The 27,821-nt window shown below is 41.5% G+C and overlaps 1 protein-coding gene across 6 annotated transcripts in view; it reads left to right on the top strand.

The window, feature by feature from the left end:
- Window positions 1–27,821, top strand: part of HIVEP1 (HIVEP zinc finger 1) — a 129,511-nt gene that overhangs the window by 18,769 nt on the left and 82,921 nt on the right. For 2 of the 6 annotated variants that reach the window (XR_012629320.1, XM_074871848.1), the window contains exon 1: window positions 22,192–24,610. The exons of the other annotated variants lie outside the window; for them this stretch is intronic. Coding sequence is in view for 1 of the 2 variants with exons in the window: in XM_074871848.1 (XP_074727949.1) it covers window positions 24,568–24,610 (43 nt within the window). In the remaining variant the exon portion in view is untranslated. Of the gene's footprint in view, window positions 1–22,191; window positions 24,611–27,821 lie in introns of those variants that run through there. 6 annotated transcript variants of the gene reach the window in all.

The raw sequence follows: 27,821 nt of genomic DNA, 5'->3' as shown, positions 1-27,821 counted from the left end.
CTTCTACCTGGGCTTGCAGAGCAAAGATCGCTGTTTACACAGAAGGACCTCTTGTTGTTGTTAAACTGGCAGAGGCTTTGAGAACTGTGAAGGGATAGAAAGTAAACATAGGCAAGCAACAAATAGAACAAGCACCCTTCTCTCATAGCAAGCAAGCCTGTAACTGATCTTGCTGGCTTATTTTGTTTTGCATTTTCTTTTTTTTTCCCCTCCCCTCCTGCCTCAAAAGTTTTTAAAACTGTTAGACATAAGCAGTACCAAACCCAAGTAATTTGCAAGTGTCAGTTTTTCTGCATAGGTAATACCCAAACGACTTGGTACTCTGTGTTTTTACTATTGCATTGGTGTTGGAGTACCATTAATGTAGCCAGTTTTCTGCTCTCTGTGCTAGAAGAGAAATGAAGAAAATAGCTGGAACTGACTTAGGTGTTCATCCTGTCGTTTTTTGCTATCCTCCTTGAAGTTGTCCGATAGTAACACTTTTCACTGTCATTGGGGCTTCCGTATTTTTTGTCGCGCTTCTTTCAACAGAGCTTTCAAAATAGGGTATTGCTGTTACAACTACCACAAAGTCAAGAAGAGGAGGTACAGGAGGATTAAGAGACAGGTTAACCAAGGTGCATAGGCACCTACTCTCTACTAAGGCCAGAGGACCTATTGCTCCCAAGGTGGTTGCTGGATCAGGCTCTGGAACAGTTGTTTAGGGTCATGCTGGGGGATGAAGCCAGGTCCTTCCTGGTTGCCCCAGGTAGCAATGGTCACCACTGACCCAGTGTTTTCCAGCAGAACCCTTTTCTAAAATTTCTGAGCCGTGTGGCTCTCTTCACAAGACTTCCCCCCGCCCCCCTCCCCTGTCATGTATTTGTTCCTAGCGCTACGGGGTGTAGATTAATGAGCTATAGATGTGTTTGTCCAGGGGCCCGTGCCATGCTGTGCTGGCTGGACATGATTCTGAACAGCACCAGTTCTAGGAGCTGCCCAGTCTGCTCTTCCATCTTACGAGTTTCATCTGATGGAAGCTCTCCTCTGTGGTGAATGAATTATTGAAATGAAATGCCTGAAGATACAGTTCATCCTGAGAAGTAATTAACAGCTGGATGTCTCACCGCTGAGAATTAATTCCCTCCAGTAGTGGCCAAGTCCTCCTGTGTGCCCCTGCAACTACAGAATCACAGAATCATCTAGGTTGGAAGGGACCTTGAAGATCATCCATTCCAACCATTAACCTAGCACTGACAGCTCCCAACTACACCATATCCCTCAGCGCTATGTCAACCCAACTCTTAAACACCTCCAGGGATGGGGACTCCACCACCTCCCTGGGCAGCCCATTCCAACGCCCAACAACCCGTTCTCTAAAGAAATGCTTCCTAATATCTAGTCTAAACCTTCCCTGGCACAACTTGAGGCCATTCCCTCTTGTCCTATCACTTGTTACTTGGTTAAAGAGACTCATCCCCAGCTCTCTGCAACCTCCTGTCAGGTAGCTGTAGAGGGCGATGAGGTCTCCCCTCAGCCTCCTCTTCTCCAGACTAAACAACCCCAGTTCCCTCAGCCGCTCCTCCTACGACATGTGCTCCAGACCCTTCACCAGCTTCGTTGCCCTTCTCTGGACACGCTCGAGTAATTCAATGTCCTTTTTGTAGTGAGGGGCCCAAAACTGAACACAGTAATCGAGGTGCGGCCTCACCAGTGCCGAGCACAGGGGTAAGATCACTTCCCTGTCCCTGCTGGCCACGCTATTTCTGACTACATTTGTGTGTCTTCAGCTGGGCTGTTGCAGTGAATATGGCAGACATGCCTCTGAACATGCAGATCCATATGTACGGCAAGCCTGTGCAGTGGACTGGGGCTCATACTCTTAAATTTCTGAAGTGCTAGCACGTTCAGGGGAGTCTTGCCCCAGTTATGTACAGGCTGTGGACTTCTGATCTGGCTGCAACCTCTGTGAAGCAGCAGACTTCATGCCTGGGGAACTGCACTAGCCTAGGAACCACAAAACATGAATCACAGGGATTAGAGCCTCATGGCAAGATAAAGGGAATAGACTTCTGGCTGTCCAAAGGCTGGAAAACTTACTCTCCATCACTGTTGCCATCTCTGTGCCCAGGAGTGCTGAGGAACTTGGCGTGACGCAGTGTGGTGAAAGTTGACATGGGTTTATCCTTTATGTGTGCCTGCGTGAGAAAAGTGTGATTGGTAAACAAATTTTAAAATGCCTGGTTTGTTCCTTCTGCTTCATATGTAAATCCCAATGTGGGAATTGCATATATGCTTACTTAACATTTTAAAGTTGTGGAAGGCTAATGATGCTGCAGTATGGGTGCGTGAAGCCAGGCTGTAGCTTTTTGTGTTGTATCAGTGACCAGGTGTGTGCAAACCATTCAGGAATCTGCTAATGGGTGGAGGAAGAGTCTGTTGCTCTCCCTGCACGTCACTCCTTTGCTCCCCTGGTAAAGTTCTGCCTGGTACACACAGTGCTTTGCTTATTTTGGTGCTCTTGCAAGCTGTACTAAATAATTGTTACAATAACAACGCAGACTTCTAAGTAAAAAATCCATTGGAAAAAAGCTGATTTTTTTCCGGAGACTAATCCAGTCGCCCCACCCGTTTTCTCTCTTCAGAAACTGGAGCTCAGGAATTGTTGCAGTGGTTGTTTCATCCCTACTGAGGAAGTACAGCAATGTCCCAAGCTCAGTGTGTACAAAATCCTCCATACAATCAAAAAAAAAAGTATTAGTTTGCAGTAAAGTGGATAAATATATTGCCCAAGGAAAACTTCGTCTGTACCTGTCAGTATCTGCCACTAATGTTGGAGTATGCAGCTGAGAGGAACAGGGGGGTAAATATTCCAGCTGAGTCATCTTTGCTTCTTCCTGATTATCCCTTTCCATTCATGCTTGATGCCCATGGAAATATTTTTTCCTTTGAGGTTATTTTGTTTTTCTTTTTTTTTTTATCAAGAAAAATGGTATACAGAGTATCTTACCTTAAAAACTAGATTAAAAGAACATATTTGTGCAACTAAGACAAGAACTGGAATCAGAAAAGCTGTTTGTGGCTTTTCATTCAATATTGATTCATTTTACGTGTACTGTCCTGTATTGAGCTGAGGCTTTTACTTTGCAGAAAAAGAGAAGCATGTACTCATGTCAAGAGCATAATTCCTAGTTATTTTCAGCAGGTGCTTAAACACATTTGTAAATTCCAGCTTATAGCTGAGCAATTCACCCTCTAGCCCCTGTATGTAAATTCATAGCGGAGGACACAATGAGGGGTTTGAGTGTATAAATGATACCTTTTTTTCAGTGTGGAATTCCCATTGAGAGGCTAGGCCTAAAAATGCCAAATGTTTCCACAAACAATTCCTGTGCACTGTGTGTTGAGTAATACAGCTACAACCAAGGAGAGAGCTTGTGCTGACAGTTTCCCAAATGAATGCAGGAGTCCAAGCTGAGCTAGATTATATATAGTTTTTATTATTGGTCATATGTTCTTAACAGAAATCCAGATGTGCTTGAATCATGCAACAGGTTAATGACACAAAATGACTGTGGCTGCAGGATGAAGGGGTTTTTTGTGTACCATAGAGGATATGGTAACTTCCAGTTAATGACTTCAGATATTTTACAGAATGCAAATGAGCAAGTTAAGGCATGTAAACAGAAGTTGTCAGACTTCTTTTCAAGGTAAGCCTTTGAACTACATGCTATTGAAATGTATGACTTGATTTAAGGAAATAATTTTGTGTCAGTGCTGTCCTTTTCCAATAACGTGTTTCAATAAATAAATATTTTTAAAAAACCAACCTCAAAACATTCTCGGTAAGTAAAAGGAAAATTTAAAAGGGAAAAGCCAAAGGGAGTAGAGGAACTTTAGAAGGCAGGCAACGGTCCTTCTAAAATAATAGAAAATCTTGTATAAGGAAACCTGAAGTGCTTCATTTTAGGAATGTTTCAACATAACAGAAATTTTTGAGTGGCTGCTAATTTGAAATATGAAGTTTCAGCATGAAAGTTAGTAAGCTTCTGAGTTCAGATATTTCTCAGTGCACATATGCAGTAGTTGTATAGACATGTTTATGCAGCATCAGAACCTTAATTTTTCTTTTTGTTGCTGCCATACTGTACTTTCCTTGTGAAAAATCGTGGTCCACTGATTGTGGAGTTTCATGTCAAAGTATTCTCTCTTCAAATTAAATCCCTGCAGAAGCAGGTGAGTGGCATAGGGAACCTGTTCGTCATGGCTGCATTCACCAGCCACAATTTTTCTTGTTGCTTAGGGTGGTAGAGGCAGGTCTTTTCACTTACCTGCACCATTTACTCATTTGTTTGGCAAAGAAATTGATTACTGATGCTGTCACTGGACTCGTTTCACCAGTCTCTTCATTTATATCAGAATGGTTTCAAGTACAATATGTAATTGGAAGCAGTGTGGGAGAGCTCAGTAGCCCTTGTGGAGTTGCAGAGTTTTTATCTCAGTTTTGGACACAGTTGAGACCACCCCTGACAGTGACTGAGCAACCTCTGCAGACCCGTCAGCTCTGCCCATTGGCACTCAAGTCAGTAACTGTGACTCAGAGTCCACTCGGGTCTGGTATTTCTACTCTTAACAAATCTGGTTTGAAACTAGCATCAGGCACTACACCAGCAACTCTGGTAGTCCAACATGTGCCCACGAGTGGCTGTGTTTTTCATTCTGTGTATTTACAGTCTAAGCTAGAACTCTTTCTGAGCTTATTCCCAGCTATTTTTTGGTGGAGTATTTAGATTATTATCATAGACTGGGATGGGCTGCATGTTTCTTCTGTGTTGTGAAGCTTTCACATAGTGACTTTTTGCTCACCTCAACTTCTGTAGAAATCCACTTCTGAGAAGACGGTGGCATTTGCACCAAATTTTCTGCATCCTTTGGCAACACAGAAGGAGGAAAACATTTTTCCTGTTAGTGACTGGTCTAAGTATATTTCTGCTTGCATGAGAATATATCCTAAATTTATGGAGGGGAATGTAACCTGAGAAATCTCAATTCTTTTTTTTTTTTTTTTTTTTTTTCCTGGCAGTAGAATTACATTCACTGTTTCTCCTATTTCAAATCTAATTTCTAAACACTATGGGAACTGTAATGTAATCATCTCCATGAAATGTCAGGTTGCCATTCATAAGAGACACTTTTGGGGGTTTTTGGGTTGTTTTTTTAGCCAATGGCCCATCTAGGTTGGAGATGAGTGGGGCTTTTGAGCCAGAGGCACTGGTGGCGATGTTGGGGATGGTCAGGTACCCTTTAGCCTTTGATCATTGTGGTAGTTAACACTATTCTGTTTAATCCTGATAAAACTTACTGAAAATAGTCAGACGTTTGTGCATAATAGCATTATATTTTTTTTCTAAAGGTAATAAGGATGCTGATAGGCATTTCTTTGTTCCTAAGGCAAGCTTAGTATTGATACAGAAGTGTTTTCTTTTGGGACATCAGAATCAAGTCTGGTTTAAGTTATTTCTGTATGCATACCTGTCCTTCTAGGCTTGTAATATTCTCTGGAATTCCCACAGTTTTCTGCAAACAGCTTTATTATTACATGTGTGCTTTCTGAAGTCTCCACTTAGGTTATCTTCAATATCATGATGATATTGAGGTCACACCTAGCAGCCAGACAGCCCAGGTTGTATATATATGTGGGGAAAAGGAGAGGCGGAGAGGGAGCAGGGGCAGAACAAGGGGTTATGAAGGAAACGGGACTGTATAATTTATTTACCTGTATGGGAAATGTCTACATCTAGATATAAATGAAACTTTCTTCGATCTTTCCTCAAACTTGATTTTTTGTATTTGCCTGAAATAAAGATAGTCGAGAGAGAGAGGACATTACCAGAGACTGTGGAGCAGACTCTCACAGGAGTATAGATTATGCTGTTCTGGAGAAGATTAGTTTTTAATTTATTGATACGCTTGAACAGCAGCTCTGAAAATATGTAGAAGAAAAGGTAAGAATGAGGATAGATGGTTGGTGCAAAAAACACCAATGAAATTGGATCCAGATGGTGGAAGTGGGATCTATGTTCCTGAGCTATGGAGAGGCTCTCCCATGTTTATCCCTGTTTCCCATTATTTTCAGCACAATGTGAGGAACTCTATGCTACATTTATGTATTGGAACCGAGAGTAAGAAAGTAGTAATGAGTCTGTTGTTGGCATGTTGTGCTTTCTTTAATTTACAGCATCATCACTGTGCTGTGCTACCATGAAGGACAGAATATAGCCTTTGTCCCTGCTCAACGTTAGCAGAACCAAGAATGATGCATGAAGTTGGCAAAGCCTTCAACAACAGAGTCCCCATTCATTGCTGCAGAGTAGTTTGTTTTAGCAGTGTTACGTAACCCATTTGTGGTATAACTCAGGACATTGCACAGAATAATATTGGGCATGGATATCCATCTGTTGTACTAGATATTGCGAAGGGGGAAAAGATACCTTATTGCAGTCAGTTGCTGGGATAGGCCTTCAAAAGCTGGCTGAATTGAAGTGTTATGACCCATTCCCTTAGCGACATCATATGATAAGTGCTAGAAGCAGTATTGAGCAACTGCAATAGATGTCCTACTTGCACAAAAATATTCAGTTTTACCCTCAATAAACGTAATGCCACCTCATGTCTTTTGTGAGTTAGGCACAGACTGGACTGATAAGAGAAAGCATTTTCTGAAAATACTGCATGAGTTACAACCTCATAGTGTAACAGTGATGTGGGGCTGTAGGAACTATAAAGCCGATAAGATTTTTGTCACTGAGTTCTGCCATTAGATAGTGTTTCCTGAAGGTAAATCCACCTGTCTTTTGTAGTTAACATTCTGCCCAAGAGTATGTAAAATATTATTAAGTAGAATGTTTTTGCTTAAAATGGAAAGAAGGAAAAAGAGCAGCTGAAATACATCAGAAGTTGGAGATACTGAAAATATTGCCTTGACATCCTGAATATTGTCTGACAGAGAAGTAAAAGGCTGTATAAAAGTCTCTTCAGTTAAAGTGATGGGTCTCTACGTTTTGTTTTGGAGGACTTTTTAAAAAAATAAATAAGTGAAAGCAGGCATTTCCCAGAGTCACGGATTGCCTTTGTCTTTGTTTTGTCTGCCCTGTGCCAGGGAGGCACTGGATATTACCTGCTTGGCAAAACATCTCGCTTTTTCTTGGCTTTTGATACCACTAATCCTCAGTGTGACCTTGCAAAGGGACTAGAGATGCTGAAGAAACTTCAAGCAAAAACTAGTTTTATTTCAGCCAGGTGGTGGGTTAAGTTCTTGATTACTGAGTTATCACAAAGAAAAAATGTAAAGCGTAACAGCAAAATACAGACTTGGAGACTGTTGTCATATATTGTTCAACCTGTTTCACTAGGATTTTGTCCAAGGTGTTTTATAGCTACAGAAAACTGAGGATCCAGCTCTGCGTAGGTGCTCCTTGCCTTTATAATGCTCCCTTTCTAAGGGGGAGCCCTTCCTAGAATTAAAGGAAGAAAATTTCACATCATGTTTCTGTTGATTTTTATGAAGCTCCTTTTTTTCTGTTTTATTGTCTTCAGTTAGGTGGCAACCAAGATGCTGGTCGTATCATATTCTTTAAGCTTATCTGGGAACAGGTCTTGCTGATGAGGAGGATCCTTAAAATTCCTGTGTTTTACCTCTTAATAATTCAGTTACATCATGAACTAGAAGAGTTTTATTGAATCATGTAGCACTTTGTCTTCTAGAGCTATAACACTTTATTGCAATTATGTATGATATTAACATGCACCGTTAGTTTTACTTAGAGACCAAACCTGATGTATTAAACTGATGACAGACTTGGCCTTGGGGGAATGATATTTCTGAATTGTTTCCAACTACTAGCCTGTTCTAGAGTTTGTCAGTTTTTGGGGCTCTGGCCATCACAATTGAAAACAATTGAGAGTCTATTGTAACTATGGATTTTGGTACTCATAAATATATATGGGGAAGTGCTGATAAAAATGCTAGCTAATTTTTCATGGTTTTGGGGGCTTCTTTCAATTGGCTGTAAAATCAAAAATAGCCAGTTGAATCAGCTTATTAGAAGGCAGCATTCATTCTTTATACATATAAACAAGTCTTCTGTAGTTAGGCCATGCAAAAAAGAAAATGGGGACTTTTTTGCATTTGGAAACTAATTTGAATTTAAAGGAGGTATAAATGTAAAATTCAGGCAGTGTTCCAACTCTGTGGACATACTTATTCTGGGACAAAAAAAAATGCTCTGTGTCTGTTCAGCTTTACCCATTTTTAAAATAGAATACTTAATTGAGAATAGCTACTAGCTGTGCATAGCTACGCTTTGAGTGTATGAAATTTCTGTGTGTCTTATTTGGGTTCCTAAGGAGGCATTGCCCAAGTATTATTTCAGTATCGGATTTCAGGCTGAATATTTTCAGTCTGCTTGTTTTGCAAGCACCTAAAATTACTGTAACTGAGAGAAAGGAAAAAAGTGTAGTTTGTGCTTTTGATAACAATATGTATGTAATCAACACCTCCTGGTTAATGAATTAGTTGGCTGTTTCTTTCATACAGCAATAGGAGGGAAAACTGCTGGGATAATCAGCAACTATTGGCAAAGGGATTCAGCAACGTATATATCAGTATTTCCTTTAAATAGTTTAAAAGTAGACTAGATCAAAATTTTGAATACGTCCCCCTATGTGTATAATTATTTTCCAGAAGCTGGGGAAAATGAAGTATTATAAACTGTACAGTATTTAATTACTTTTTTAAACCTCAAGAAAGCACAGTGAATGGTTTTATTTCCCTTTTATAATGCAATCACAGTCTGCAGAATAAACTCTTAATTTTGATTTTAAAACATTGAACATATTTGAAGGGGTTTTTTTCCCCCAAAGAGGTCTTCTGTATTATCAGTAAAAATATCTTTTTCTTTGTAAATGACGATAAGGCTATGTTCTTTGTACATTGCGATTGCAACGTATTAAGTACTTTGGGCCCAACTGTGCATGCAGAAGCCCTGTTACAATCTAGAGTTCACGGTTTACAGCCCTCCCAGAATTCAGGTATTAAGAAGTAGACGCATCACCAGAGAGTATCTTTGGTGATGGCTACTAAACCTGTACCCTCAACAGTGTTATGTTCCAGCATCCAGACTTGTCTTTAAATGTCTCTTACCAACTGGACTGAAAAACAAGCCAAAGTGGGCATGGGGCCATTCCCTGAGCAACAAAGAGAGGACAGTGTGTGGCTGGCCACCAAGTGATGGCCATCCCTTCTGCATGGCAAGAGGTGGAGCAGTTTTGAGAGGAGAAGCAGCGTAGGAAAAGTTACGGTTGAGGGGAGGTTGTGCTGCTGGCCTTGGCCTGGTGCTTCGCTTCCGAGCCCTGTGATGTTCTTCAACGCAGGTCTGCTTGTGTGCAATACCATATTTTTGCTTGAGGAGCTTGTGCTCCCCAAAGCAGGGGAGGGAAGCACTGGTGAGGAGGGGAACCACACAGCTCCTGGGACAGGCTGGACTTCAGTATGGATGGGGAAGCAGTCTTCTGGAGGGAACGCTTGCAGGGGATGTTTGGTGTGAGATTCCTCTTGTTATCCACATTTAGATAGATACTCCTGCTGATAGCAGAGGTGTAGTGGGTTTTGGGGGTTTTTTTTGTTTGGTTAGGGTCTTTTTTTTTTTTTTTTTTTTTTTTTTTACAGAAGCAACAGTACATTTTTGTTTAAAATATGCCATAAGCTTAAACTGCAATTTTTTCATCTTGGCTATAACAAAACCAAAGAGAAAACCAATAAGGCAGTCACCTATCTTGGAGCACATGCGTTTTTCCCAATTAGGAAGCCTCATCACTACCATAATAGCTTTGCAGAGTTTATTATTTGCCGTACATGAGTGTGAGATACAGATTGCTTGTTCAGTCATGGCCACTGTCACCTGAGGATGCCAGGGCTGGGGAGTGGAGGCTTCCCTGCTGACAGGTGGGCTTGTGCCTCCGCTGGGGTGCCCTGTCAGAAAGCTCATACCCGGCTGAGCAGGGAGCCAACGTTCATGAAGCGCAAGCAGCTTTGATGGCTGTGGCTTCTGGGAGGATCTGAGACCTCTGTGCCACTCTGATGTGTGAAGGTAATGTAAGTAATTTCAGCATGATCTCAGGGATCTCTGTCCCGCTTTCTGTTGGGTGGTAGAGACCAGGTCTCGATGTGTTCTGGTTATTTGGTATGACCACTTTTCCCTCTCTTCTTTATTGGAAAGCCATTGATAACTCATCTATTATTTTCTGTTTACCAACCATACTGTCCTTCTGTAAGAGGTTTGGTAGCAATGTAGTGAATTACAACAGTATTTTTGTCAAATGTCCAGTAAAAATAAGTTTCTGGAAGCACTCAGAATTGTGGGAAGGTGTTTTGCAAACATCATTTTCTAGTACAGTAGTGCTATAGCTAGAGGAAACCATGCTATGTGTTTTGTATTAAAAAATAAGGCCAATTTAAACTACAAATAACTGTAGAAGTTGGGATCACCAAGACAAAAGAAATGGCCCACACAAATGACTTAAAATTTTGAGTCTGACTGTGTTTGTACTCTTCTCATGTCTGAAGGCTGCCAAATTCTAGATGCTGTCTTTCCTGGGAACTAACCAATGCTCTCTGGCATGATTTTTACTTCCCCTTATGTCTATATTTGAAAAAGCATATGTGTAGTCCCTAAATGAATATAGTGGTTAACAAGCTATGGATTACAACCCACAGAACATATTTGCTAAAGTAAGTTTCATAATGCCTAATGGTAAACAAATACCAGAGCTACTAAAACAGGAATATTGCTATATATGCATATATTTCATATTTGAGAAGAGCTGAAGGAAAAATCCCCCTCTGAGTTTTTCTTGAGCATGCTTCTTCCTGTTGGATTTAAGTTACTGGAACTCTGGGGACAGAACTTGGTTCTTTGGTACATATGAATGTTTTCCCTGGTAGGGTGGGACACCACTATACGGCAGGAACAGGTACTTACTGTCGTTACACAAGCAGTAGTTTCATCCTTCATAGTTACATCCTAAGGAAGTAAAGGCAGTAGTGTCCCCCTAAAGGAGCACTGTTAAGAAGTCATTCTGTAGTCAGTAGCATCTCTGTTCCTAGAATAAAAGAGGCCATGCAAAATTTTCAAGCCCTCTATGATGTCCGTTGTGCTCATGGGATGTGATGCTCGAGAAGCTTAGGAAAGGACTGCAGTGTTTGGGGAAAACCCTGCCTTGCAACTAGCAAATCACTCCCAGCTGATGAATGTTCTTGGGACAGGTGGGGAGCAGACCCCAGCGGGGAAGCAGTGGGCTAGGAAAGAGCAAATTTTCCCCCTGGTCTTCAATGGCAGATTGCCACGGGTGCATGCAGCCCTTGCTGCCCAACTCGGGTAGCACTGAATTGGGGAGCTAATTCAGCTAGTAACTGCTAGCTTGAACACAGCACAAAATTAGAGGTTTTGATTACAAAGCACTAATGCTTAGTAGTGTTCTTAACCTTGGGTGCTTAGTCTTGAGCCAGAGTTTCCTGAAGTTGGCTTAAACTATTAGATTTTTTAAAATTAAAAAAGGAACTTGAAATGTATTTACTTGCCTTCTTTCATCTGGTGCTTCACATTGGCTTCTTCCACATGATTGCACTGCTGTGAAGGTTAGGAACGTAAGCAGAAAAACAGATTTCTGTAACCTTTTGCTTCCTCTATCAAATCCCTTAAGAAATTATCAAACACTGCCAAGGTTTATGATGTAATTAAAGACTTACTAACACCTTTTATAACTGCCTAATGCTCCGAGTAGAAGAAGAAACTCAGTTATAGCATGTTGTATAACCAAGCTCACTAGCTCATATCTTCAGAAACAGAATTTAAAGTCTGTTTTTTTCAAATGAACTTTCAGATGCTTATATAAATACACTTAGTTCTGGTAAGATCAGTGGAAATTGTTAGATGGACAACACTTCTGATCTGAACTGCACCTTTGTTTTGGTTTTTTCCTTAATTTTGGTCATTAGTTTCTCAATAGTTTGTTGATACTACTGCACTTTTTATTTAGGAAACAGGAGGTAACTTCCATATTAGCTACCTGGTTTTGGGAAAGCAGCTGTTGCAGAATGTCCACCCTACTGCCTGAGTTTAGCCCATGAAGTTCTCTATTTTGTGTTTAAGAAAACAGCTTTGTACATGCATGTGTATCTAAATATATATATATATATATATATAGTATTCCCCTAAGCATATTTGTTAGTTAGCTGCTGTGGGAACTTTCTGTGGTTTTCAGATAACCTTTATACAAACCAGGAAGAAGTGGCCTTTCTCATTTCAAACTGAGTTGAGGCATGGCTGCTAGGTACTTTCCAAATGAGTGCAGCATGACATCCCCTGTGGCTAGCCCGTAAGAACCTCGCTCAGTCCAGCTGTTGTTACCCTCTCACGTATGTCTCTTGAAGCCAGAGGCCATATCTGCCGTGCACTTGCATAAGGTTTTGGCTAATTCAGAGAAAAGGAGGATTGCTGTGACCGGTATAAATAAAAGTATGACCACGGCTTAACTCTCTGTTTATTTTCCTTAGAGTTTGGAGCATATGTGCGTGTGTGGGATATATACACATATAGGAACTTTCCATCAAACAAAGCCCAGTATTACAACAATCCTAACACACCTCCATGGAACAACAAAAGGAAATAAACTTTTCAATTAAGCACCCTTGGTTCTGGCTATACAACAGAAAACTAAGTGTCTGCCCAGTAATGGTTCTGATAAATTGTCAACAGCTGCTATAGTTAAACTCAGCAGTTGCTTTGCATGAGATGTCACTCCAAAACAAGTTGCTGAAACTTAGTTATGCACGTGCTGTGGACAAGGCTTTGCTAAGGGAAGCGTGTGTTAGTAATGTAATTACCGAGGTGTTCAGCTCTGCCTGAATTGTTTTCTCAGAGAGCTTCAGTTCTTAAAACACTGACACTTTCTGTGTTGCTGGTAAAAGGAAAAGCCAAAGGAACACGTTATGTGTGGTGTCTGAGATCTTCACCATGAGTGCAGTCCTGTCAATTTTCACAAAAAAATCTAGAATGGTTTTAACGGGATCATTCTCATCTCCCTGGCTTGGAGAACGTGCTTCAGCCCTGGGCTCCTCTTGCAAAGCCGTGAGGTGGAAGTCAGGATGAGTGTGTCAGGGGGTTCCAGCCTTCAGGACACAGCGGTTCATACACAGTGGTCAGCATAAGCCAGGTGGGCTGCAGGCATCCAGGTCAGGCCAGGGCCCCTCCAACCCCCACAGCAGTCCAGAGACAGGAGGACACAAAACGTTTTTGAAGCCACCTGTGTTGTTCTCTGACCTGTGCTTTGTCCCATAGAGGCAGAGTGGTTTCTGTCCCCTCATTTTTAAGACATTATTGCAATGCCTTTGTTAAGTGTTTTCATTTACCCTTTTTTTTTCCCCAGCCCAAGGATTGAAGTTGGTGGGGATAAAAAATCAGAGTACTTTTTCACATCCTTGCTATAGGGTGACTGTAACTTTTCCATGGGTGCTTCTGTGCTACCCACAAGACTAGCCCAAATTGTGAACCTCTCTGCATCTTCAGTCAGTCCTTTGGGCTTTCTTCTTTTTTCCACCCTCTGTATATGAAATATTTCTTGATTTAGTCAACCTTGATATGAGAGCAAAATCTGATGTTGCCCTCGGTGTTTCAGTATTAGTCTGTAGTGTTATTGCTGATGGATCAGTGAAGGTTGGAAACCTTTGCTTTTAAATGTTTGGAGAAGGAGGGCACCAGGAGTGTCCCCATTTTACTGTAGCTCAATGTCCTTGTCCCACTGCTTTTCTTCCACTGCCTTCTACCCTGTGGTATGGTGTAGAGAAATTAGGAGCGGCAGTGGAGAAGAGCAGCTAGTAGAGAACAGAAAAGGTTGGAAGGAGGAAAGAAAGAGGAGAAGAAGAAAGATGAAAAGAACAGATAAAAAAACATTCCAGAAACTTATAAGAAAGTTGTAGGAGAAGAGGGAAAAAAAGTTACTTCTTTAGATTGTAGCTGTAGCTAAATCACAGTGAGGTGGGAGATGCAACTTGTTTGTTTGGTCAGCTGATGGGTCGTCAGTGTTTATAATCAACTGAGAGACATCCCTGGTCTTGAGGGAGGGTGTAAATAAGTAAAATAGTTTTTACCCCAAACTACTAATAAGATACACATAGGGAAAAGCCATGTATTTTTTTTAGAAGCAGGCTGCAGGGAAGCTGATGTCCTCAAATAATACGCATCATGTGCTGGTACAGTATATAGAAGTGAAAGGTGGTGTTCCAGCAGATTTTTGCCCTTTCTTTTTTGTAGACCTCTTAGCATCTGACTGCAAACCCCTGCTTTTATTTTCTCTGTAGCTGATTGTATGGACTTTGGGTGTTTTGTGCAGTTCAGGTGACTTGCAGTACTTCCATGGCTATGTCATCTTTTATCATTCTGCCTTAGACTTACTGTTGAGGGGCAGGCTGTACCTGACCTTTGCTCAGGATTACCAGGGACAGCAAGACTAAAGCCCCTCTTCTTTCTGTATTTTAAAGTAAAGGGACTGCTCCTCTCATAGGCCTCAGTGGGCGCTTGGTGCTGGGAAAAGGGTGAGGTGGTTTGCCTGCATGCAGAATCACATGGCTGAACTGGGTCCCTGAGAAATGATCTAACCCACTTACCCTAAGCCAGGGTTAGCAAAGTCTTGGTCATTTCCAACAGCAACTAGCATCTTCATACATATATGTTCTCATTCTACTAAAAAGATACAATATACATGAGATAGATATATATATGATGTATATGTATACATATATATCATATATTCTATTCAAGTGCTTTTCTTTCTGTCAGAAAGCTTTTCTTACTGTCTTGGTAAAGTCTTTCTTTTAATTTGAAAATAAGTTCCTTTCCTCTTTGCACCGTCCTTCTGAACAACTGAAGACTGTTACCATGTTTCCCTTCAGTTTCCTTTTGTTTAGATTAGATATGTAATCCGTCCTTTTTCTACTCTTCTCTGAATATCTTTCGACTTGTCCACGTTTCATGAAGTGCAGCAGTGAAACTTGACCAGAATGCTCCTGCTGGCATCCCAGTAATGGTGAGTACAGCAGAAGGCTTTCCTCACAGACCTCTGTTGCTGTCTGTCTGTTCCAGCACAACATTTGCTTTTTTGCGAGGGTGCGATATTGTTGATGCATATCTAGCTTATTGTGTGCTGTAACCTCTAGTTCTCTTCCACAGAACTCCTGCTTGGCTGCGAGAGTGCAAGCTGGGCGGTTGATAAAAGATTGAAAACTGATGGTGAGGCTAGGATGGGATAATGAAATAGAAGAAGGGAAAACAATGTCTTAGAGGAAATCTGCTTGACTAAAGAAACTGTAAAAACATTTCACTGGGGGAAAAAAAAAAGGACAAAACTTGGAATATTTTTTCTACCGTTACTAAATCTGATGCCGAAAGGATTTTGGCAATAAATGTGCTGAAGTTCAGTTTGGGTGTCAAGGTTATAACCTGATTGAGGCTAGAGATAGCCAAATAAATCTGTTTTTCTTGTATAAGCAAGACAGTGTTATTAATAGTATTGTTATTAATGCTAACATTTGCTTGCTTGCATTGGGGCATGCTGAAATCTGTCACTCTGCAGCCCAAGCTGCTTTTCTGTGTGACCTTTTCATATTCTTTGTGCAAAAAATTTCAGTTTAAGTGATTTCTATATAAAGCATTACATAAATTCAGTTGGTTTTGTTTGTATGTAATTTCTTGTAACAACAGTAATTTTGTAAGTTTGAAGAAGTGGTACTTTAAGCTTTTCCATAGTCTTTTTATCCCATATTCCAAATGGCAGGGTTACTTGTGCAGTGTCCAGGGTGGACATCTATGCAGTTATGTAGGATGGTTATGTAGGATGTGCCACACATGCACAGTGAGTTTTTCCTGTCTGAAAAGAGGGGAAATCCTCACTCATTGAAACAATTTGTCTTCCAGATTGGACAAAAAACTGTGGGTCTTTGTAGTGGGCTAAAATCCTGCAAAATTTCACCACTGTATTTTTTCCAGTAATCCCAAGATTGTTTGTTCAGCTGCTTTTATTCAGTGTAGCACTTAATGTGAGTATTTGAAAAAAAGAGAGGTAGTTAAAGCATGGAACTTTTTTTTTTTTTTAAAGTTCTTTGACATATACTTGTTTCAAACTCCTTTCCATGTTCACATTCTTGATTTTGCGTGCGTGTAAAGGAGTGTGCTCTGTGTGTGAGCACTCGGGGAGGGATGTCAGCAATCTGTAGTCCTGAGTCAGCAGAAGTTGCTGGCGGAAGGACAGAAGTGTAGTGACTAGTGCGTCGAATGCCGTGGTTCATGTTGTGTTGTCTGACCCTGATTATGGGCCTTAAGCCCCTACTGACAGCCGCAATCCCCTTGTTTATGAATCTGTTTCTAAATACTTTCTTTCGGAGAGTCACACAGCTATGACTGTACCCTGGTTCGTTTCAGCATTTCCTCATTAGCCTTAAGAGAACTCTCTTAAAACCTGCTGCCCCACGCGGCTTCCATCCTCAGCGTGAAAGGGGATGGTTTCACAGAGCTGTGCAAGGACCCGGTGCTCGGATGGATTTGGGAGCAGGAGGGAAGGGAGCTCTGTGGTGGCTGAAAAAACATGTCATCAAATACCGGCTGTATTAATTTATAAATTCTGACCCAACTGTTACTGAGTTGGCCAAGGACTGAGTTGAAATCATACAGGAATCTGGGAGCCTTATTTCTCCTTTGGCCTTTCACTTTGGACTTTTTCAAACTAAAACTTCAAAACAAGAATAGAAATACATTATTTAATTTAACATATTTATTTTAACATATTTATTCCACTTACGCTGTGGTCTGGGTTAGGGGTTTTGGGTTATTTTTTTGTTTTGTTTTGTTGGGTTTTTTTTAAGAAACTAACCAGCTGAATCCACAAAGTAGTACACAGTAACCCTATGATGCTCCTATCCTTGAGCGTGTGTGCTTCTATGAAGTGACAGTGAGCTGTAGAATTGACCTGTGCTTCATCTCTCAAGGCCTGCACATCAGTGACTACATTATTTGTTGTTTAGCATGTGCTGTGATTGGTGGTAAAATTTGAGTTGCACAGTTTGCAGAAATGCTGAGTAACTGCTGTTTTCCTTTTATTTTGTTTTAAATAATTCAAAAAGATGCTTATACAAAGCTGTGGGCGCCCTACTGCATAATTAATAATACAACAAAACCACAGCAGCATTAAAATAATTAGTCAAAAAGGAGCTCTGCCTGTCTGCTACCTACAGAGAAAATTCTGTCCTACCTTTTTATCACTCTGGAAATGTAGATCTAGGTCTCTATAAGCAGTCTAAAATAGATAGCTTTTGCTGAAGTCCCTTTGTTGAAATTTAAGGAGGAGTAAAAAGAGCAGGAGCAAAGAGCTGACATGCCCCTGGAGAACTCAAAGGAGAGCACTCCAAAAGGACCAGTGGATACGAGGGGAAATCAAGTCTTTGCTCTCAGGAAGGTGGGATCTGTATCCACAGGTTTTAATAAAGGTCCAGTAGGGTTTGAGCTGTGGGTGAAGCAGGGTGCGATAAGGCGGGTGTTGGGGCCACCCTGGCAAGTTACACAGCCACCATCTTTTCCCAGATCATTTTCAAAAGAACCCAACGTGAGCTCCGAATCGTGCCTGAATTGTGAACATTTTTGGATTGGTTCACTAAATACTTTTGATGCAGAAGTTGGAAGTTAATGATGATTCCTTTGTATAGCAGTCCCTTTTGAAGTAAAGAACCCTGTATCTACAAGAAAACATTATGCAGAGGGATAAATTCTGCTTTTAAGTCTGTATTTTATACATAAATGTCTTATGAATCTCTTTAGCACAATATATGTTAACATGAATATTTACATATGAAAAGGAAATAGGATTTAAAACTATTTAGTTGAATGTGTAAGTATCCCTGTCCTTGTTTGATATCCCCCCCCACAAAAAAAAAATCATCACAGAACTTCAAGGCTTTGGCATTTCACTCCCTTCTCACAGTAATTTCAGTCCTTCTTGAGTGCTGATACTTGGTTCTGTCTTAGCTATTTGATACTAAAGTTTCTCCAAAAGCTTTTACATCCATATCCACTGGTCAGAAACTCCTTGGCTGCTTTTTTGAAGTCTCTATTTGAATTTCTATCACAACATTTCCTAAACCATTTCACATCTTGTTTTTTCAGATAGAAAACCAGTGGTGGTCTCAGCCCTGGCTGAAAACCCTGGTGCCATAGCCAGCAGCCCCGTGGCGGTGCTGTGACCTGGTGAGCAGCTCTGCCCGAGGCTGGGCCAAGGACATCAATAATGGTGATGGTCACCTCTCTTGAACCCTGTTTAGCACCGAGCACAAGGGAAACACCCATGCTGTGCAACCGCAGCTGCCTCCAGCCCTTCGTGGGCTGCGTTGTCTCGTGTCATGCAATACTGTTGTTGCTTATTAAAGGCGTCCTCTCATGTTGGCAGCCTACCGGACTATCTTCTTCTAGCTGAGCCTCAAGGCTTATTCCACCACAGCTCAAGAGAGACGAGCGTGCCTTAGCTGTGTGCTGATGCTGTCAGTCAGGCAGGGTGGTTTGGAGTAACAGGCCACTCTTGATCACATATTATGTGCCTGACTTAAGGGCTCCAGCAGGTCCTCGTTCAGGAGAACAATGTGTACGGCTGCCACTGGGCGACGCGGTGAAACCTCAGCCTGGTGACAGTGCAAAGAGGTACTGTTTGCTGGGTGCCCACAGTTGGACCCATGACAGTGGTACACCAAGACCTTGTAATGAATCCTATGAGTCATGCCATTACTTGTTGATGTATCCTTTAACTTTGTGCTCGGAGGGAGCCCAAACACCGCCCCAGAGCCTTCTCCCTTCTTCACCTTCACGTGGAAGGCCCCTCTGTGTGGTATGGGCAGGCAGGCCACTTGTGGGAAAGAACCTTGATTTGGACCACCTAAGGAGCAAGCAGCGTAGAAACCCATCCTGGAGAACTGGCATTAGCGTAGGGTGAGCAGCCGTTCTGTTGTCATCTTCCATGACAGCTGGAAAGTTGTGTCATAAATACTTGTGGCTCTGATCATCTCTGCAGAATATGCTGTGTGACAGACAGCCTTGCTTAGGGGTCTGTATCTTAGGGATTTTGTTGAGTCATACAGTTGATTATTTAAATGTAAATAATTGACACACGTTAAATTTTGAATTTCATTAGGTGGAGGTTTTTAGACTTAGGCAAATGACTTTTTTTTTTTTTTTTTTTATATATAACACTGCAACATGCTTACTAGCTTTGACAAAGAGTTTTTTCCCCCGACACCAAAATACCGGATAATAATAAGCAAGCAGACAAGGTTATGCAACAAGGGGATATTTTAATCATCTTTGTTTTGGAAAAGACAGGCCAGAGTGAGGTACCTCTTAGAAATAATCTATTTCACTGATACTTTGCTTCAGCAGATTGACAGCATCTCAGAAAAGAAAATAAGTGTTTGCTATTCCTGTCGTAGACTTCTTTCAATCACTGCGACAGATGTTCCAAGCATGTTGTTCCTCTGTTAGGTTTCTTCAGTAGTTACTGCAGTCTAAATATAGTTTAAATTGGTTGAGGTACCTTGTTTGAATATGATTCAAAATTGCATTATACCTGGTTTAAATCATAGTGTAACAGGACAAAACTATTGGAAAGACTATTTAAGTTTATTTCAAACCCAGGTAGGAACTTTTATTCAGTCATTTTTAAAGTGTTTCCAAAGGAGTGCTACCTTTTTCTGACATCTTGCAATCAGACTTGGGATGAACACTAGATAGCATAGTGAACTCTTCTCCCCCTGTTCATTATTTGGAATTACCTTAGATAAAAATGGAAAAAATACTTAGTTAAATAGTTGTCTTTTCCTGTGTCTGCAGTGTTGTCTCTTGTGATAGCTGTATGTTATAAATCAGGAATACACTGATTTTGTTTTCCTTGTTTTTTTCAGTTGAAACGAAGTTTAGCATTCAGGAATAGTTGGAGTGGCAGAGATTAGAGAGAGAACCAGTACTCATGCACAATGTACCCATTTTTCCTTAGGGGAATTTGGGAGGTGAGAAGGCTGTAGCCCTTATGAACCCCCCGCCCTCTGCCAGTGAGTTCCAGTTGAAAGCTCTTCTCTGTCATCTCTCCTGCTCACTTCCTCCTGGAGACCGGTGAGAGAGCTAACAGGATGATGCAGGCTGAGTTCTGCTGAATGTGTTGGTGGTACATAACTCCTCTTTTTTATTCTTTCCCCAACCCCCCGTGCATCTAGATGACTGGTTGCTGTTCATGAGACCACTGGGTTGCGAGTGAGGCTGCCTGCCTGGAGTCGGGTCACAGTGGTATGCCAGTAACTGCCCTGGTGTCCCTTACGATTACAAGTGCGATTCTGGTCAGTGACATTGATTGGTGAACGCTCTCATTTGGACACTGGCTGGCTGAAGCTTTCTGCTCCCTCTTTTTGACATCAGGCATCAGGACACGTATACAGATAAGGTTGCTAAATTGTAGTGTCTGGGACGAGGTGCTCTTTTGTTTCCAAAAATGATGAGTAGGGCAACACTAGGACACAGTTCAAGGTTTATTTCGTCACTTGGACTTTCACTCCAGTGGAATAGATTGGGATTTCAACTTTAGAAAATGGAGATCGTCAGTTTGTAATCTATTTTTGTTTCATTACTAGTTAATTTTTTAATAGACTTAAAATACTCCTCCAAGAAGGAAGTGTAGGGAAATACAGGTGCTGTGATCTCCAGCCACTAATGACTGAAAACAGTTAGCATCCTTCATTTTGTGCTCCTTTTTGGGGGAGGAGAGAGAAGCTCGCATGGTAATCACATGCTGCCAGGTCATTGCTGTAAATTGGGTGGCAGTAGAAACAATCTCTTGAAGGTCCCGCTTCTGCAGGAAAACTCACTGGTAGTTGACTTGAGCATCCAATTTTGAGCCTTCACAGGAGAGAGCAGTTGTCTTGAAGCCATTTGGGCCCTGCTATGATCTCATGTAAGGAGACATTTTCTTCTAGGTTTGTTTTTAAAAATTTAGAGTTAGGATCATTCATACTGATCTTTCTTTTTCTTTGGTTTCAAGCTTCTCTGCACAGTGATGATTGTAGTTATTTACTTATTCATTTCTTCATGTTACTTGGGTTGATTTAGTGACCATAGGTATTTAAGCTGTGAGAACAATGGGAAAGGCTTTGAACATCTATTGTCTCCCCCTTTTTGCAGCATTGTTCTTGTGATTAAACAGAAGTCCTATAGCATTTACCTCAGGAGGCGCTTTATAAAGTTCACAGGTAATTTTCCTATCCATGGACAGCTGAATAATGCACTTTCATTTTTTTGCAGCATGGTCATGGCCTTCTCTTATTTGTTTTTATAAATGTTTGTTTTTTTGTTTTTTTGGTTTTTTTTTAAATGAAGATCATTAACCTACCTCTTGGGTTTGCTTTTCTGTTTGAAGAGCTGATTGGGACATAGGAGGACAGTTGTGGCATTTGGGCTTCAAACTTCATCTCTGTTGTCCAGCTTGCATGCCAAGGTATAGGAGCATGGTGAGACCTTTATTTCCTGAAAGATAAATCGGTCATTTAGGGGCAGACATCTGAGATTCTTCTTTATTTCTTTGTCCTTACCCATTTATAACAACAAGGTTTTGCAGTAAGATGGTGATGTCTTAGCTCAGGATTTAGCAGGGGAAATTACTGCAAGTGAGGAGAAGAGGTAAACTTTCTTGGAGGTGAATATAGTAAAGATGTTCCTCCCTGCCCATAGTATTTGGATATGGCTAATAAGAATGGGAAACACCTTGGCCTTAACATAACCTTCTGCCCTGGTACTTTGCCATCTGTCTCAAGACGTGGAATAGATCTGACTGCCTCTCACAAGCTCTTCTACCAAGATTCTCTTCCCAAAAGGGAAACGAGTTACATGAAAATGTTTTCCTTCAGAACTCTATGTTAGAGAACTCAACCAAGAGCCTGATTTTAGCTCCAGTAGAAGTCTAAAACTGGCACAAACCATATTCTAGCATCCATTTTTCTGTGTGTATAAAGAAAGTAAATGAACCCATAGTTTAGTATGTAGGGCAGAATATTCCTAAATGACAGCAAGGAGAAAAGCTTTCAGAAAGAGCCACAACTGCCAATTCACAAGTTAGCGAGGTTTCTTCCTCCAACAGGGGATACAATTTCTTTGTAAGAAATCACCATCTGAGAGCTCTGAGGAGAGGCGGTATGCTGGGAAACAGAAACTAAAGCAGTTGCAGACATGATACTTCCCTGTTGAACATTCATGAACTGTAGCATTTGTATGTAAGTTTTGTGGCTTGTTACATATGCTTAGCTTGTCAAAAGTTTCTTCGGGCATTAAGGGCAGGCAGTGTCATTTGTGCAGTAGGCAAAACCTTCTGCCTGGGGATGTAACAGTGACCTTACTTGAACTGATAAATAGCTGTCTTATCCATGACCTTTAATAGCTGAAATACGTTCACCATCTACAGTGTTTTAAGGTTTGCTTCCACAGAGATCACTGAATAAAGCATATGTATGTATGCATTGCTCTGTGTGATCCTTTCTGGCTTGTAACACTGCATCAAGGGAATTGCAGAGTTTAGGAGTAGCAGGGCAATCACTTTTCCGTGTGCTCACTTTCTTCCTCGTGAAGGGTGCTCGTTCATAGGGATGCATGGTTTTCTGCAGCCTGTTGATCTTAAAGAAAAAAAAAACCACCCACGACAGAGTGTAAAGTTGGGTTTTATCCTCTTAATGTAAAATAAAACTCATTTTCTGTTTGCATTCTCCGATTTAATTTGAAAGAAGACAGAAATGATATTAATACATAATGAGGGCAATTCATTTTGTTGGTTCACAGTGGCTCAGATTTAGAAGAAAAAAAAAAACCTTAATCAGCACAGTACTTAAGGGCTCCTGTGTAAGAACTTACGCTTAACCTTCAGCAAACGCTTATGGGCTGCCCTGAATAGTAATGGGTTTAAGCACATGCTTAAGTGTTTTCCTGAAGGAAGACCTAAGTATCTCAGCAAGTGTTCTATTATGGCTTCATTTACCTTTATCATAAATCCCAGCACCAGAGGCAAACTTTTCCTGCATCTCTTGGCAGATATCTGGGTGTATAGATTTTTCCACCTCCGTTTGGCTTGCTTTCTACAGCTCTCTTGGTGCAATCTGATCAGCCTAGGCTGACCTTCGGTGGTGCTCCACATGGGCTGGGGGGCCTGCCCGCATGGATCCGATTGCACGATCAAAGTCCACACCTTGCCTTTCATCTGCCTTCCCGGGGTTATTAATTTGAAGAAGTGAAAGCACGCAACCATTTTCTGCTGCACCCAGTAACCAGCAGTAGAAATGGGAGTTGCATGTGGTTGAACGGCTTTGCCGTAGTCAGTTTTCCATGGTGGGAGAGGGGATTGGAGTGGGTTAAATCTGTTTAACAGCCAACGTTGGGTGTTGGTTGGCAGTGGGAAATGCAAAAAAAAAAAAAAAGGGGGGGGGGGGGGGAGGGGGGATTAAAAAAAAACAAAAAAACAAACGAAAAACCAAACCAAAATATGCCCAAAACAAAACCTCAGAAAACCCCAATGCACACACGAAAAAAAAAAAAAAAAAAAAAAAAACACACCACAAAAACCCCTCACAAAACACAAAAAACCCCCACAGAACCTAACCCGCAGTCTTCTTCAAACTCTTGCCAGGGTAAGGGGGAGCGAGGGCCGCGCTGCGGGGCCCGCCGGGGCGGTGCGCGGATCGCGCTGTGGGGATGGCGTTGCGCGGCTGGCCTTGCCTTGCGCGGCTGGCGATGCGCGGCCGGCGGGGGGATCCGCGGGGGCCGTCGGCCTTTTGGCAGGGCTGGGCGCGCTCCTCTTGCGTAAGAGGCGGGGACCGTCTTCCCCGTAGCTGCCGTTGCCATGGCGAGATGGCGGGGGAGGATTCCTGGGATCCGTAAGCCGGGGAGAGAGATTACGTCTTAACCCGGCACTCCGCTGCGCCTAACGTGATGTGGCGGGGTCGTCCCAGGTGTCCCGGGGGGGGACCCGCCGGGTAACGGGAGCGAGCCAGCAGCCCCCAATTGTTGCAGGCATCATTTTAAATAAAATAAAGCTGGGAGGGGTGTGGGGGTGGTGGTGGCAGCTCTCAGGGTAAGAGGATTAGATGCACTTGCATGGGGGCTACGTTGAGAAAAATATAGCAAGACATTAGGGGGGGGTTGGTTTGAGTATGGGGCTGGTTCCAAAGGAAAGGGGAGGCATACGTGTTTATCAGTATTTCTAGCGTCTGCTGAGAACCGACTGTCATGTACTAGAAGGGGATTCTTTTAATTTTCATCTGCATATTTTATCGCAGTTAGTTGTTACCGTTTTAATCGTAAACTGTGCATATAAGCCTATCATGAAAATCTGTAAGCAGTAAGCAAGCAGCAAGTCTAAATATTAGCCCTATGCTGATATCTAGTCTAGATCGAGTCATTGACAGATGTCTTTAACATGAATGGAAAGAATGACGAGGAAGACATCAGTGTCTGCTTTGGTAAGTTTTCTTTCCGTTATCTTCAATTATTAGTGTTTTACTCCATCTCTTGCTTAGTGTCAGAATGGAAGCAGTGGCCACTGATGGGGTCTTTTTGTGCTTTTGAACTCTTTGCTACTCTTTGCTCAAATTCCTAGAAGCAGGTGAAAATTTATTGAGTCCTGTCACTGTGGTCACTTCCTTTGTCGCTGCAAGGGTATCATTAGTACAGGCAAAAACTTTATAAATTCTGATGTTTGGTTTTAAGTTTGGAAAAGATGATGTATTGCCTAGAAGAAAGTCTGAAAAATACTGTGCTGCAAGATACTATGTTGTAAACATATTTCTTAAGAGAACAAACCCTACCTGCGTTAATAATAATAATCGTTGCCAGAAAACAAATGTGTGTGTGGAAAAAAATCGTAAGTAAATTTAACATTCTTAAACTGTTTTGCAGCAGTGGGCTAAGAAATGTGTTAGGATGTAAGAGAGTACGCTACTGGGAAATGAGCTTGCATTACACCCACAGAGCATTTACTGTACATTAGTTATAACCCTGTTGTTTTTGTTGTCTGCAATTAATTGAGTAATTTCTTCCATGACTGAAACTGCAGGTTAAGCACGTTTGCTTTGAAAGACAGTCTTCTGAATCGAGACGGCTTTTGCACTTACCAAATTAACAAGCTCTTGCAAAGTACATTTTGTGCACCGTGGTTATGAATTCCTGAAAGGTATCGGTAGGGGTTAATTCACTGTTACATAAACAGCCAATAACAGCATTTCATTGTACTGGAATTGCTCTAAAATAGTTATTAGCTTCCAGGCTATTACAGGGAAAAAGGCTCTGTTTCGTCTACCTGAACAAAGACATTTTGCTTTTGCAAATATTATTTGTCTGAAAAAGACAGAAATGGACTGCAAGAACTTTAAAGCATTAAAGTAAGGACACTGTTATATAAATAGGCAAAGCCTAACCTTGGGCTGTAGTGTAGCTTTATCATTGGGTTTTACAGTGGTGACAAGATCTTTATTTCCAAGTTGTACTGGGGGAAGGGGGGAGCCCAACAAAATCACGACCAAACCAGTTTTCCAGGAGCCAACTATTTACTGTATGAAGACATTTGAGAAGAGCATCGTTGGTTTAATTAGCAAATCATACCTGCTACCTGTGCGTGTGCGCACAGATGTTCTAAAAACGTAGAAGTCGGAGCTGGCAACACATAAAGCTGAATAATAGAGCCATAGCCAACTGTGCAAGCACAGGGGTAGCACAGGGAGCCAGAAGGTGGGATTTATTGCAGCAGGGTTATGCAGTGGTTCAGCACACCCCAGGTGGTGCAGGAAGGAGCTGACAAATGGTTTCTGAGCGGCTGGGTGCCTGCCTGTTGCTGGAGGGTGGCAGATACGCCTGCAGCCATTTCTGGTGGCTTCTGGTTTTGAAACTTCCCATCAGGAATTTGCTAGATGCTTTTGTTGTTGGAGTGTTTATTGAGCCCAGCAGGCCTGGTACCTGTTGAAGGAGCCTGCAGACCTGGTGGTGTCTTCTTTGGATATGAGCAGCTGTTGTTTGCTCAGAGAAGTAGAAGTGTTTGGCCACGAGAACTCTGCTTGCGTTCAGCCGTCCTCGGTTGCCCCCGGACTAGCTTACAGCTGTTCTTTTCGGGAACTGGAAATATTGCTTCTGCTGCATTTCTATAAGTAAAGAGTACAGCGATGGGGTTTTTTTTGGTGTGTAATTCAGCTGTCTTTTGCATATGTCTGATGTTTATTAATATTGACAACTACTTTCCAAGAGATAAAGTAACTTACATTTTGGTTGTTTCAGCTACAGGGATTTGACTCTTGTTTATTTTAAAATGCAGTCTTGTTCTGCATCACCAGCAGTTATTTATTTAGGCTTGTAAAGGCAAACACATGACTTTGCATTAACCTTTCTTTCCCTCCTGTCTCCCCTGACCCCAGAGTAGTTCAGCCTGAAACCTGATAAGTTAATCACAGTTACCTTGGCAAAATTAAAAACAAATGAAGATGGATGAAGCTTGACCTTAAAATTATTTTGAATAGGCTAGGCATATGCAGCCGAAAGCATTAATTGCTGCTGTTTTGGCAGCTACCTTTGACAGTGTAGGGTTTCAGTAAATGCTTCCTCCCTGAAGGAAGTGAGACATGCCCTGTCGTCTGCTTCGCTTCTGGAGCCTTTCTGAAGCTCGCTGGATTTATGAGTAGTCTTAATCGATGTCGTGCAGATATGCCTTTCAGATATTTTCACTTCCCTGACATGGAACCAGTGTCAGCTTAGCTCTGTATCTTTATTTCGGTATGCGTATACTTGTCGCAGGGAATTAAGTGTTTGTGCACTGTTTAAAAATGGCAGACCTTTACTACAGTCAATATAATTATAATGGAATTAATGAGATTTTAAATTAAGAAGAATTTTTGCTCATTTGTCAGTTATGTACCATGATTTGATTATAAATCCCAGCAGTGCTGATGGCCCTGGAGATGATAGATGACAGGACACAGTACATACTGAAGGATCAGCTATTAATATTGGTTCATCCAGTCCTGGCTTGTACTGTGAAAAGACATTGAGGAGGTGCCTATAACTCAACCATGGAATTTATTTCGAGAGAGGCTCCAAAAAACCCAAGCACAAATCTTCTCATTAATATATTTGGAAATATTTTCGTGATATTAAATCCAACGATATAAGTTCTTGTAGCATATTTTACCAAAAGTGATCCTAAACCTTTGCAAGTTGTCTTTCATCTAGAAAGTAGGTAGTACAGAGAGATTGAGAAGCAGGGATAAGGCTTTTGGATCTTAATGAATATCATTCTGCTAGCCCAACCAGAGAGGAAATGTCAGGTGGGAGGCTGAGCTGGTTTTAAAGTAACACATCTGGGTTTTTTGGTGTGGTCTAAGTGTCCATTTGAGACACTTTATGGATGTACCATACTGTTTCAGTCTTTACTGTTTGGGCTTTGTATGTTATAAAGTGTTCGGTCACAAACCAGTTCGTGCTGAGCACAGTAAGATTTTATTCTGGTTGAACATCCGTGCTTTATTATGTGTCTTTACTGCCATTGCAAGATAAGTAGCAGGTTCTTATTACTTATTAAGTTTTATCTTTAAAGATCATTTCCAAAAGATTGAAATGGGTTGTTACCTCACCTAGGAGTTATGAGTGTGATTGTCAGGAGCACTTGAAAGTTGAGTTAGATGAACACTG

The sequence above is a fragment of the Strix uralensis genome, chromosome 1, assembly GCF_047716275.1.
Source record: "Strix uralensis isolate ZFMK-TIS-50842 chromosome 1, bStrUra1, whole genome shotgun sequence".
NCBI lineage: Eukaryota > Metazoa > Chordata > Aves > Strigiformes > Strigidae > Strix > Strix uralensis.
The sequence above is the reverse complement of the archived record's forward strand: the minus strand, read 5'-3'. Positions and strand labels throughout refer to the sequence as shown.